The 14,791-nt window shown below is 39.1% G+C and overlaps 1 protein-coding gene across 8 annotated transcripts in view; it reads right to left on the reverse strand.

Moving 5' to 3' along the window:
* The window catches only part of Unc5d (unc-5 netrin receptor D), a 506,034-nt gene that overhangs the window by 213,317 nt on the left and 277,926 nt on the right, over positions 1-14,791 (reverse strand). For all 8 annotated transcript variants that reach the window (XM_076913983.1, XM_076913981.1, XM_076913982.1 and 5 more), the window contains exon 2: positions 13,515-13,733. In XM_076913983.1, the coding sequence (XP_076770098.1) occupies positions 13,515-13,733 (219 nt within the window). The remainder of the gene's footprint in view (positions 1-13,514; positions 13,734-14,791) is intronic.

The following is a 14,791-nucleotide window of genomic DNA, read 5'->3' on the forward strand; positions in this document are numbered from 1 at the left end:
GGTGACCCTAGACTTCATTATAGGAAAGCTTAGTCAAAGCCTGAGTATAGAAGCTCAGCACCACAGTGAGCCCTAGAGGTCTTCACTCACTACTTGTGCGCATCTCCCAAAGATGGGATATACCATGATGTAGACAAAAACGCCCCATGACTTAGAGAGACGAGAGTCATCCGTTTATATCCATGGTTTATAGATGGAGCATCTGGTGGTTGTCCCCTGCTTCTGACTTATAAACCAATGCCGAGGCTTTACACAATGAAATGCCTATCCCTGTGATTAATTTGTTTGTTCTTGATCATGGAAATAAGACAAATATGTGAAAGAATTGGAAAAAAAAAGTAAATGCCTAATTTGGATTTTTTCCCTTAAGTTGAAAAAGAATTACGAAGAATTTGCTTTGTCTTATTGCATCCTATTTTGTTGATTGGTTGCTGTCTTTTGGAGCCTGCTCTTTTATGAAGGAAAACATAGGAGGGCTGGGTCTGGGGGAGAGGGAAGATGATAGGGAGGAGTAAAGGGAGGGGAAGCTGCTTTAGGATGTATCGCATGAGAAAATGAACTTTCAAATTGTATAAGAGAACAGTCTATTTCAATTGAAAAGAAAGAAAAAAGAGAGAGAAAGGAAGAGAGGTAGGGAGGGAAGGAAGGAGGGAGGGAGGGAGAGAGGGAGGGAAGGAAGAGGGGAGAGAAAGGGAGAGAGAGGGAGAGAGAGAGAGAGAGAGAGAGAGAGAGAGAGAGAGAGAGAGAAGCAGAAAAGTTGGGGGTGCAGTCATTCCAATTGAAATGAGCCAAAGGGTCTGCAGTGAAGAGGTGGAATATCATTCTGTCTGCCTCTGCTGCTGGCCAGGCTTAAACGGTAAGAACAGAGGTGAACTAATCACATGGAGAGCATTCATGCCACCCAGTCAATAACACATTTTTCATAATATGTGACAAGAGACTGTTATGGACACAAAAATCATCATGTACAATGTGAGATAAGCTTCCTAAGTGTGAAGGAGGTACCACCCAACACTCATCCGGGTGTCTATTAAACCATTCACATTTCCTCTATGGAAAGCTCCAATATGTTGAATTATTCTTTTTTGAAGTTTTGCATCCTTCAGTCTGGATTTCTCAGGAGCAAAGAAGCACGGACAAACGTTTAGAGGTGGTGGAATTGTTGCAGGTCCATCATCATTGCTCACAACTAAAGGGCTCAAGTGACATTTGCCTGTGATGGAAAAAAGGCCCAGGTCCCATCCTGGCAATGATAAACAGAAAGTAAAGTAGCACCAGGGCATGGAAATGGAGGAGTCAGTTAGCAAAGGAGAAAACAAGAGAGAAGTACAGGGAGAATGAAGTACATTAAAAACAAAACCCTGTTTCATTAGAAAGTGACTAGGAGTGGAGCCCACATACTGTAAAGGGAAGTTGAAGAGTTAAGATAAGGAGTGAGCTGGTACAGGGGAGAGCTTGCCTACATCTTGCTCTTCAACTTAAGACAAAGGGATAATCTGTTTTGAAAAGTTAAGCAGAAAAGGATCATACCAATACTACAGGTGAGAGTGGCAGCCATGGTAATGTGCCAGGGACTCTTACTGAGTCAGAACTCACCTGTCCTTTGTAAAGCAGGCTCTCAAACTACCCATACCCTGTTGGTGGGAATAAAAATCAGTCCAGCTGCTATGGAAATCAGTATGTGGGTTTTCCAAACAATAAAACTAATATATGATCCAGGTATACCACTCTTGGGTATGTTACCCAAGGGAATTGAACTCAGCAGGCAATGGAGATGGCTGTACAACACTGTTAACTGGGGCACTATTCACAGTAGCTGTCCTGAAAATAGCCAATGGGACCACCACCAGATGAATGGATAAAGAACATGTTCCATATATTTACAATGGATTGTTACCCAGCCATTAAAAAATAAAATTATGCTATTTATTTATGAGATAATGGGTGGAACTGGAGATCATCATATTAAATGAGCTGCCAAACACAATGAATACAAGTAGCAAAGTAGAAGGGGGATTCAGTGGTGTAAGGGGAGGCAATAGAGGATGGGTGCTGAGAGTGTGGAGATGTGACATTCTACACAAAATGTCATGAAATCCTATTATTTTGAACAAATGTATATCTAAGATTTTCAAAAGATCTAATATTCATTTTAGGTATATGAGTACGTGGTCACTGACACAACAGAACAGGACTTTAGATCCCATTACAGATGGTTGTGGGCCACCATGTTCTTGCTGGGAATTGAACTCAGGACCTCTGGAAGAGTAGCTACTGCTCTCAAACTCTGAGCCATCTCTCCAGCCCCCGTATCTAACATTTTTAGATATGATAAACTTGAAAGGTAAAAATTCGGTTGAGCAAATCTTCTGGTCTCATTCTGTCAACTTATGAATCTACCTAACCCACCTCAGAATGTCTCAGAGGGCCACATATCCATGTCAGAAAACAGGGAGTGCACACATCCAAACCACTAATTTGCATTCCCCCTACCCCAAGGACACCCAGAATTTAATTTTAATCAAGTGTGGTTAGACCTGCAGACATACAAATGACTGGCATGAAGGATGAAATTTACATAGCTAGCAAGAAACTGGCCCAGCCTGGCACATTTGGTCACACAGGGAAGCAGAAAGCCCCGGGGCAAATGGACAGCAGAAGGGGAGAGAAATCGAACAAGAGCTTTTCTGCTTTGTTCCAATGAAATGAATTTAAAAAGGAAGAATGGTAAAACCCAGAATTGGCCACTTTGAGTAATGTCACACAGTGGCTACCTATTTGGTCTACCTGTGGTTAGGACAGGGAAAGGTGGCTTGGAGTATAGGAGCTGTATAAAGGATGTGCCTGAATTAGTTTGTGTATGCAGCTATGATCATCAGAGCATCCCCCACAGGATAAACAGGCCTTAAACCTATTTGACTAATCTATACAGAGACATTTACAGGGTACTTTGGCAAGAACAAAGAGAAAACAAGTCCCTACTACATGGAGTGCAGAATGTATCTTGCTCTATTTCTGGGATTCTTTGTGACATCCTATCCAGGAACAAGGGGAAAAGCCATAAGTCATAAACTCAACAACAGGATGGCTCAGTTCCTGGTCCATTTCAGATGTTCTTCAAGGGGCACACAAAGCAAAGCCAACACAAATGAACTGGTCCTGAACACTGTGTAGCCTCCTAATCAGCATGATCAAAGCAGCAGATCACAAATGACATTGCCACACACGCAAATGTATATTAATTGCTTGATGACTCCTCCTTCAAACATGAGGGCTTCAGTTGGTCAGACCATCTCTTCTAAGAAAATCCTTGCAACAGCATAATTTCTTTATATCTCTTGTGTTTTTCCCAGCATTACAAAATAACGCTGCTTTAAGAGGGTGTCTTTCTCAAAAAGGACATTCTTTATCAAATCTTCCATTCTTTTGTATACACACACACACACACACACACACACACTTACATATATAGGCAGTAAGTATGCACATATGTAAATCCACATCCACAATCCACATTTGGGAAACATCTAAGCAAAGCCTCTCTATTTAAGGTAACTATTCCTATCATCTCCACTAAAGTTCACCCATCTGTGTCGCAAGCAGACACAGCTATATACTTTTCTGTCTCCAGAGATGGCAGCTAACTTGATTGTGAGAAATGTTACAGTAGTATGAATGTTCCAGACTAACACAACATGGTATCTCATGGTATCTAAGAGAGGCACTGCACCCAATAACTTGCATGACTCTAATAAACATGGAAAAGACCAACCCATTAAATTATCATGCAAATTATGCCCATCAGCCTTTGCTATGGACTAGAGTCTCACAGAATATAAAAATATAACTAGGGTACTGATATGCTAATAAGCTTTCTAGGCTCTGGGATGGTTTAGTTGTGGATAGACTAATGTTGGCAGCAGATGAATAATCGCTCTGCATGTTCTAAACATAACAGAGCAGCACAGAACTTCATCATTTGTCAGCTTTATTTGTTTAAATGAGAAAAATGCTGACAGCAGTTACTGCTGTAATCCCTTTATTTATCAGATAGAAAACACTAGTTACTTGTACAAGGTTGAATCCTGTAGGGAGATGAAAAGTTAGAGAGTTTTCCAACTAATTGAAGGTAGATGTTTCACAAGTCAAGGCAGAGAAATGTACAAGTGGGGGGAGGGGAGACGGTGAAGCAGTGAAGAGCACAGAATTAAAATGATTTATATCTGGCAAATTTTCAATAAAAGAACTACACAGTCTTAGTGTAAGATCCTAACTTGGTATGTAGCACATAAAAGATCCCGGAGTAGTATTTAACATTCAGAGCCATGCCAACAACAGCCTGGTGCCTACTAACAGCTGTCCTCCTGCCTTTTATCTACAGCTCATTATCACACCAGCGCAAAGCCCATCACTAGCATCCTGCCTGGTTATTGTTGCAGCCAGTTCTTGGATGCACCTGGCAATGGGCGCTTGGGGAGGGATTCGACAAAGTTCCCACACGTTCACCACCCCCTCAGCTTCCCTTCTCTCAGTTGGAGTTCTCTAGGGTAGGATGCTCAGCTTATTACACAGAATAAGCATACCCCAGAAGAAAGCTACAATCCTTCTTTGTCCTTAAGCATGCTTTGCTTTTTTTCCAAACCATATGCAAGTGGTGATTGCCTAAGAAGCTTGGGTAGAGGGCCACTGCTTTCTCTTTGGACCTGTTTTCTTGTTCTGTTTTGTTTTTCTAGCCACATTCCACACACTCTATGCTTTATTTTCCAGTTGTGACATTTCATAATTATATGGGCACTAACCAAGTGAATCATTATTCAGCTTTCTGAGAAAAAAAATTTCAGAAGACCATAGCAATAGGATTTCATGAGTTACAGACCCTTGCTTAGGTTTTAGAGGGAAAGGAAGAACCCAGGTCTTCAATAGAGGCATTACTCTCTGGCATCCATGATCTTTCTCCACTGACCCTCAAAGTCCTTAGAGGTTTCAGACATTCTGATAGCTAGCTGTTGCTTTGATGTGGCCTTACCTTCTCCCTCTACCTGCTGAGCAGTCAGGAAATTGCCCATCTCTTGCTTTTATCTCTTATATAAGGCAACACTTCCTATTTATTTTTTATGGTTCCCATATTAGACTCTATGGGAATTCATGGGCAATAAAAAGCTTTCCCAGGTTTTGAATAATCACCTATTATCATTTTTAATTGTTATAATGGTACAACGGCCTTTACTTTTACTTATGCTATTATATTATTTCAAAGCTTTTTAAAATAATTTTAAGTACCATACGAAATTAATCAAAGACGTCATAAGATTAGTGACAGATAAAGATTTGAAAACCAAATGTACAGATGTCTTCATCCATGCCTACTTTTGTGACAAGTGCCAAGAGCATCATGACAAGAAATCTATAGAGATTGCTGTCATCATTGTGCTACCTGGTAAAAGGAAACCATACCTTAAGCTATCCTACCAATTCAGTGACATTGTCTATGACAACAGAACTACGGAATATTATAACTCAAATGGACTTATCACCCCATGAAGAAGAAAAGGTTTCTTGAGGGTCTGAGTACCATTCTCCCATCGGTCTTGAAGGTTTCAAGGATACTCACTGTGAAGCTTAGTTTGTATGGCAGTACTCTGTTGCTCACCAAGGACACATGGATTCCCTGTGTTTCTGAAATTACAAATCTCTGGAAGAACTATCATGAAAACCTAACCCCATATTGTGGGTGAACTTAGCTATCTTCAGACCAGAATGCTACTGAAAATAGTAAATTAAATATAGACAATTAAAAGGTGGAACCATATTTCATTTTACTGGCAGATGACTAATTAAGGCTAAATGTCTTTTGCATCCTGATCCTAACAACAAGATTAAAATATATTCTCACACACACAAAAAAAAAACCTCCTCAGCCTTCAAATGTGTATGTGCACTGTGCTTAATGAACATTCTTTAGTTTCCCCAGGATAATAAGCACTTCATGCATTCTGCAGAAGTACCACAAGTTCAGACTTAAGTACAGAAATGAAGAATACACCCAAGCTCTCCAGTTTCTTCCATGCTGGAGATTAGAATTCATCAGCTCAGAGGTGTCTGGCAGAGGCAAGCAAATTAACTTGAGAGTGTTGTCTGATAATAGCAAGAAGAAACTTCAGAGACAGAACCGGGTATGGGAGGTCACTTAGAGGACACCATTTCATACACGGCTCACTTTTAAGCCACATTTCATTGGGGCAAACAGGATCATGATTTCTAATTCTGTACCCGAGTCAATGGTTTTTTCAATCCTCACAGCCATGAAAAGCAGCTCCTTGCAGCCTAAGTTCATAATGCATGTTATTTGACATGTGTGATTTGATGTGTTAAATAGATCCAGCATCAATGAATCATATGCAAGTAATAAAATATTATTCAGTAAAGTCAAATAATTAATGGATGTATCTTTTATTTTTTTTAGGAATTATCAAAGTGTAGTCGTGAATTTTTGAATCATCAGACACTTAAGTTTTAAAAAGTTTTAGACCATCAAATTTATATCATTTTAAGGATAACCCGGGCAGAGTATTTGTGGTATACCAAGCGCTGGGCAGGATAAAGCATATGTACTAAGTTCTATAACCTTCAAAGCAATGGTGGTAGATGTGTTTATTATTCCATTTTATACCAGAAAAAAACCTGAAAGGAAGCTATGAGCCACACCATCTAGTGGAGGTTTTTGTTAGTGGAGAGCTGCATTCCAAACACATCTAAGCAGCATCCAACATCCACATCCATCTTTCTGGCCAGAAGCAAATTGTCACTGTTGTGTTTCACTTAATCTGAGATCTTTATGATTCAAACTTCAAATTAAAAGTCATACAACTTAGTGTTACATGAACACAGCAGGCTGAAAAATTACCCAAAAGGATCATTGCTCAAGAAGTTAGGATTTGCAGGAAGGCAGAGACAGGAGGATTACAAGGTCTATGCCATCATGGACTACAGAGTGAGCTCCAGGCCAGCCTAGGCTACATAGTTAGACTCTGACCTAAGAAGTGTTCAGCCAATGCCAGGAAGTAAGAATCTGCTTCTAGCAATGTTAAAGTTAGATGGAAAGAAAGTGGTGTCCAAACTTTTGTTGTTGTTGTTGTTGTAGGAAAGGTTAAATTAGACACTAGAGACAAGTCTTTAGGAGTCTGCTACGTGTTATGGAGGGAATTCATAACGATTGTCTACAAACCCTTTTAAGGATGTGTCAGTACTCTCTAAGAAACGGCGATGAAGAAGATGAACTACAGAGCTGTGAGGAAGGACGTTTCTATAAAAGCGAACTCTAAATGCACACAGACATCAGCTGAAGACTCCAGAGATTGATGACTTCCGCGCACTGTGGGCTAAAATGTATGTTTCCCTAAGGTGCCTTGGCGATCTGTGAATCATCAAAGGCAGCTGCACATTGACGGGTTTCCTGGAAGATACTCTATTCAAATCCTCATCACCAGTGCAGGGAAGTTCTGAGATACAAACTCAGAGATTTAAGACACTTTTATTTCTACTCCTCTGCCTTTTCGCAACACAACCCATTAACCTTCTATCCCAAGAGGAAGGCTCCAGCTGTGTAAAAAGGAAAAACATAGAATGGAGGGCATGAAATGATATTCTTTTAAAAAGGAAAACAAAAGTTTGCCAAGTTTAGCCTTGTTCCAGATATACTGGAATACATAGCATACCACCAGCTTAATTAAGTTCAATTACTCCTGGGCAGATCATTATTTTTTTTAAAGCAAATTCTAGGTTATTACTGAGCAATAATAAAGTAGCTTAGTTTATTGATGACAGAAGTTTTCCACAAGCCACATCACCTTGATTGTGAAAATGTTTGGTGCTTAATGTCTTTGGTGTATGTGGTGTTGTAAGGCCTGTGTGCCCTGCTTTATTAATTCATGTTTTATTGACTGTACCCCCCCCATTTCACAGGGGTGTGATTCCTGGGTTGGGATTACTCCACCATTCGAAGCTTCCAGATGTTAACAGAAGCAAAACACAAGAAAGAAGAGCCCCGTATTTCCCAACGAAATGGGGCAGAACAAATGAGAGCATCCTTTGGCTCATGCAGAGAACCGAGCATGTACATTACTAAGAGGTATAGCCGTGTCTATGAAAACACCGTAACTCATGTCAAATAAATTGTACTTTTTGCAGGAAAGATCTCTAGCTCAGGGTTTTCCAAGCTAAATTGCATGAAAACCCACAATCCTTTTTCTTCTTATTTGAACGGTTAGATGACGGGTCCAAATTACCAGAAAGACCAAAGGCAGTTTGCTGCTTTTAACAACTGAAAGGACTCATTGCTCCCAATTCAGGAACACAAAGGATTCGATGTCTACTTTCAGCACTATCAGGTCCTATGTGCTCCCATCACACCATGGGAGAAATTAGACCAATGTGTCAAAACTAAAGTGTATCAATTGTAATAGTTCAGAAACGAACACCATGTCCAAAGACAGGCCAAGAGTGACTTCAGACAGGGCTCTCACAGAATACGAACAGTTCCCTCTAATCTTCTGGTCAAATTGGCTTCTCAGTTGCCATTCAGTCTTGCTGGATGGTAAGGGATTCCTTTACAGATCTCATCCAAAGCCATTAAGTCTTTAACAATAGTCAGGCTACTTCATCTAGCTTCTTGTGGAGAACCTTGGGGGTGATAATGCATCTTCTACTTTTCAATATCTCTGGCTGTTTTTTTTTTTTCTGCATACTTGCACTCATGTATTGATTTGGAATAAATATCTACGCTCACCTTGCTGCTGTTTGTACCATTATAGTTTTGTTACAGAGCTGGGGAAAGAATCCCAGGGTGTGGCAAATGGCATTTTCCACTAGCAACATGGGGAAAAATATTTAAAGAGAAATAGTTCTTTCCTATTGGTTCTACCAAGATGACTTTATATGAGCAAGTTTTGCTTATTACATTATTTCAAAGAAGTAAGACTTAAATTTCTTTCTAAAGGCATTTAAAAGTCCTAGCACACACACACACACACACACACACACACACACACACACATTTTTCTTGATTTATATCATTTACAAATTTTTTAGTCAGTGGTACCTTTGAACTATATGACTTGTTATTGGTCTTAAAAAAAGAACTGGAGGGGAGACTTTTATTTAGAAGACAATGTAATCAACGATGGCCTCCACAAGACACAGAGTTGCCTTAAAATGCTAGTAGAATTAAAAAGGGGAAATAACAACAAAACAAAATGTTGGGAAATTACAGGAGGGTGAACTATTCAATTGGCCTGTGCTATTTACCAATAGCTGGTTAAATGAGGATAGATACAAGATGTCTAAACAGTGTTAGAGAAATGGCTAACTATTTGATAGAATTCCTTCCTACATTTGGAGCCATTTGTACAATGTAGGATACAGACACCCCCCCCCCCCCAAAAAAAAAGTGGCGGAATTTGAGGGCTGAGTCCTTATTGGATATAACAATGTGCTATACCATACTGCTGTTGGTAGACTACCATTAACTTCATGGGTATACCTCTGTTATACTCGTTTAAATCTTAGAGTCCTCCTGTAAAATGCTCATTCTAAAAAAGGTATGTGTTAACCTTGTCTCAACCATCCCCAACAAGTTGATCTAATAAGGCATTTAAAGTATGGGAATAGGAAATAGAAAAACTGAGTCTCTTTTCTCCTTTATCTTTCATTATAGCAAACCTTTGTTTTAAGGAAACCATACCTATAACCCTGGAAACTTTGTCTAACAACATAAGAAACTCCACATAGAATAAGAAATGGCCCTCAAGGATATCATATATATGGTCATGAATAAAAAATCCTGGTGGAGTATATATATGGAGTTTTATGCTTGCGGTAGAAAACCTAAGCAGATTCATGATGGAAAATGATGATCCACGTATCGAATTCAAAGAGAATGTGTTGTTATTTTGAGTTGAAGAAGATTATGTAAAGATGTAGGGAAAATGGCTCAGAGTGTTGAAGAATATACCTAAAGTGACCATAGTACTTACGTCTAGAAGTAGCTATGTCACTAACTACTTATACCCTTTGGACCCAGACATTTAAACCTAAGGCTGTTAGATGATCTCACAGATGCCTTCCTTTTCCTCAATGATATCCCAGGAGTCTACCAAGCACACTATGGTCTTGAGAAGTATACAAGGCAAGCAGTGTTCTCCTCCTCTCATCAAATCCCCCCAAAATAGAAATGTGCAACACTTCCAGTAATCATCTACAAGCCATTTGTAATCCCTTTATCCCAAGTGAAGTAAATTAACTGAATAAGTCTCCTTTCTTCCTCACCTCGCTCCTTCCATGCTTCTCTCTGTCTCTGTCTGTCTTTGTCTGTCTCTCTGTCTCTCTATGTGTCTTTGTGTGTCTCTGTCTCTTTGTCTCTGTCTGTGTGTCTCTCTCCATGTCTCTGACTCTCTCTCCCCTAAATATAGATATACATATATACATATTTATGCATATATATGTATATACATATATGTATATATATGTATATATATACATATATACCTATATATGTATATACACATATATACATATATGTACATATATGTATATATGTGTATATACATATATAGGTATATATGTGTATATATGTGTATATGTATATGTATATCTCTTCTCTCTAGGCATTGACAGAATATTACTGAAGATCATTTTGAGCAAATTCCTTCCTCTATTACTTTGGAACTCAGCATATTATAGGCACTTCTAAGTCAGATAGTGCTCTCCCTCTCTCTGACTTCTGATGACAATCTATCAGAGGTTTCTCCTGTTCACACTAGACTTTTGCCTTGACTTCTCAATCTCTATGCCTTCATTCTTCACTGAAAAATCTCCAGATGCATTCATGTGTCCCTGACCTTTGTCAACTCTCTGACCTGTATCTTTTTAGTGGAACACATAAGAACTTCAGATTGTGCGTGTCACAACAACCACCTCTGGATTCTTCTCCCTGACAAAATAATTTGGATTAATTGTACTGCCTTCCTGGTAAAAAGTTAATTGATATTAATCCATCTCTATCCATTTATTCATCCATTCATCTTCGAAGTCCTTTGTTATTAAATGGTTCTGAATTCATAGCTACTAAAGTGCTTCTTATAATGGCTATCTAGTTTCTACTCAACTATCTGACTTCTCTTTCTTTACCTGAGTTATCCAAGACACCAAATTTCCTCATTTTTGTTTCTCATTGTCATTCTCTACCTTTTTTGTAGATTTTTTTTTCTGGAAACATACTCTAGTCACTGTACTTCCAATCTCAACACCATCACCACCAACTTTCCAGTGTCCTGTGTCACTGCCTTCCACATAACTGACTGCTTTCTCCCTATGTTGCCATTCTTCAAGACCAGTGGTCCTCAACCTTCCTAATGCTGTGACTTTTTAATACAGTGCCTCTTGTTGTGGTGGCCACAATGGTAAAATTATTCTTTGCTATTTCAGAACCTACAATTTTGCTACTGTCATATATTGCATTGTAAATATTTGATGTGCAGGATATCTGATATATGACTCATATTAAAGGGTTTGCCACTCACAGGCTGAAGAACACTGTCCTAGAGCAACATTGTATTTCAAATAAACTATACTTCCCACTGGGTACACATTAGGCTTTGTCCATTGGCTAATGATAGTGACACTTACACCATCAAGATGGTCCAAACATTTATGGAGTATATCTGCCAATAATGCCTATTTGGATCATTAATGTCTCTTTTATAAAATCCCCACTGGGAAGTGGCATTTTCTATGAATGCACAATACCACATACCTCTCTGAAAACATTCAAACTTCATTTATATGGTATTTGTTAGAATATTTGTCTTGTTCTTGCCATATGTTTATAGAACATCCATCTGAGCTATCACTTTCCTATCATTAAATATTCTGAAAGGTCTAAAATGTACTTACTACCATTATTATATTTAACACAATGAGCTCCTTGGAAACTTTCTAATTATACTGAGGCCTCCTGACTTATTTAAAATCTAATATCTAGTTAACTGACCAAATCACCACCCATAAAAAAGAATAATCAAGGGTCAGTTAAAACTGAATCCCATGAGAGGAGCTAAAGTTCAAAAGCATATATGATTTTTGTTACACAATGAAATATAAAACTTTTACTTATTAAAAAGTATGCTTAATTTCTTATTCATCATTTATTTTTTTATTATTAAAAATAAAGTTTTCTCTCATACATTACATCCCAACCAGAACTTCCCCTCCCTCAGATCCTTGCAGCTCCCTCTCCCCACTACCTCTCTTCCTCAGATCTACTTCCTCTCCATTTCCATTTAGAAAAGAGCAGACATCTAAGAGACAACAACCAAACATGACAAAACAGGGTGAATGAAGACAATGCAAAAGCCCTCATACTGGGGCTGGAGAAGCAAGTAAGCAGGACAAAAAGAATCCAGAAAGCAGGCAAAAGCGATCTTTGAGAGTGTCCCGGAGAGATGGTTCTGAGGTTGAGATCACTTGTTACTCTTACAGAGGACCCTTGTTTGGTTCTCAGAACTCATGTGGTAGTTTCCAATCATGCTTAACTCTAGTTTCTGAGGACCTCATGTCCTCTTCTGACCTAGTAGGGAAACAGGCATGCATATGGTAGACATACATACTTGAAAGCCAAATATTAAAATAAAGTAAGTAAATCTGAACTTTAAAAAATATTTTAAAGTTTTTATAAAAAAACCCATCATACTGAGACTTAGTATAAGCTTCTCATGTATGTTTAACATCTCTTTGAGCCTCCAATTACTTATCTAGATGTTGGTAGATGTCAATAATTTAATCTACCACAGTAAATAATTGTAAATAGCAAAATAATACCTGCTTAGTTAAGGCCTTCATAGCTTTCGCACTCAGTAAACCTTAGCTGAGTGTAAACGTATTCTTATAATTTATGAGAAAAGTTAGTCACACTAATACAGCAGATGCTAAAGTCTACCCATATTGAAAACTTTTTGGTATATGGTGTTCTAGTTCTGGTTGTATCACTATTAAACAATCAACACAACTTCAGAGAGAAGCCCAGAAACCACCAGCTGTGGTGAATAAAGACATAAGAGTAACATCCAGGAGGAAAAGATTAAAGTGATTGAAATTATGCCGCTTAAAATGGTTTTGATGAAAGATTTAATATTTGTCTCAAAATTATTTAGAATTCGTAAAACGAAAACAGCAACTGTCTGGTTTAATTTCCAATGGGAATATTCACTTTATACAACGTGGAGTGTTTGAAGTTATACAGAGCATGAAAAATGGCTCCAAACTACACTAGAATAAACAACAAAGGAAGCTGTCGGGTCATTGAAGGAAGAGATCATTTGTCTTACATGTCTACAATGAGGTAATGTTAACTGCATCCACAAAGGGGGAAGTAAGTGCTTATGTTCACCCCCTGACTTAAGTAGCAAGGGGGGAGAGTCTGGGGAGATGCCTTAGTATCTTCAGCTTGCTTCACCTCTTACCTGAACTCTCATCCAGGCTTTCCTCAGAGACATGCTCATTCTGATGGACCCACTCCCCATTGCATTTGAAGAAGATCTGCATGGCTGGCCTTGCTTTGCACCTGAGGGCAATAGGATTGCTCTTGATGATGTATGCATCTTCAGGCTCCTCTATGAAATGAGGCAGCGTTCCAGGGGCAGATGGGATGGAGTCAGGAAGAACTTCACCATTGTCAGCTCCTGGAAAATTGAAGAGGATATCAGCACCCAGCCTTCAGCAAAGGCTCACACAGCAAATCACAATGAGGATTCCACATCTGCACCGCCTCCCAATATTCACAGTTGAAACACTATCAATACGTACAGTCCCTAGATCTGCCTAAGGGGTTAACTTCTAAAGGCTGGCCTAGCAAAGACAGAACCTCCAGAGGGATGTGCCTTCACATTGTTGTACAACTGAGAATACGAATGAGAGAATGCCCAAGTTCAGTTAGGATTTGAGCATCTTGGGAAGGAACTGACATAAGTAACTGTGCGGCCAAGTCTCTAATTTAGTCTGAGCAGTGGTTACCTCATATTCAATGAGGACTCCAAGCTGCCTCAAACCTTGGGGAAAAGGTCGAGAATACATAGAGTTTTCCAGCATATGTGAATGACTGTGGAGGTGGAAAAAGGATAGAGAATATACATAGTTTCCTTGTAGGTGTGAATGCAGATGGAGGCTATTAATTTTTCAAAGTTCCAATACCTGCTTCTTTACCCATGAAACTGATGATTTGTAGACTACTTTTTGGTAACTCGCTAACTTACTTCTTTTAAAACAATGGGAGGAATTTCATTCTCTCTTTGAAGTTACTTCTCCATCATGGGACTACGTAATTATACCACCAAAGCTGGCAGGCGAGACAAATCATCAAAATAACCCCATGTGTAGTTACAATGTATCTATTCAGCGATCAAGTAGGTATGGCTCTTTATGAATTTTAGAACTCCTGAAGTTCTAGGAAAAGAAAAAGCCACAGTAGTCTCTGGACTACAGAGATTCATTGATACATTTTGTATAGACTTGAGTCCCAGGCAAGCAACACAAGATGAAGTACTACCAAGCAGGAGACGGTAGGAAGAGAGGACCAATTTTCAAAGAGCAGTCCAGCAGAAGAACAAAGAAGGTAACAGGCTCAATACCAAAGGCAAGTCTTCCCTGGAATATGCTGGAGGCCAAAGGGATCTTTAAAACTGACCTGAGGACTAGGAAGAGTATTCGTTCTCCTAAGATCCAACCCCTAGGAGAGCACGTA

Source organism: Arvicanthis niloticus, chromosome 16 (genome assembly GCF_011762505.2).
Source record: "Arvicanthis niloticus isolate mArvNil1 chromosome 16, mArvNil1.pat.X, whole genome shotgun sequence".
NCBI classification, from domain to species: domain Eukaryota; kingdom Metazoa; phylum Chordata; class Mammalia; order Rodentia; family Muridae; genus Arvicanthis; species Arvicanthis niloticus.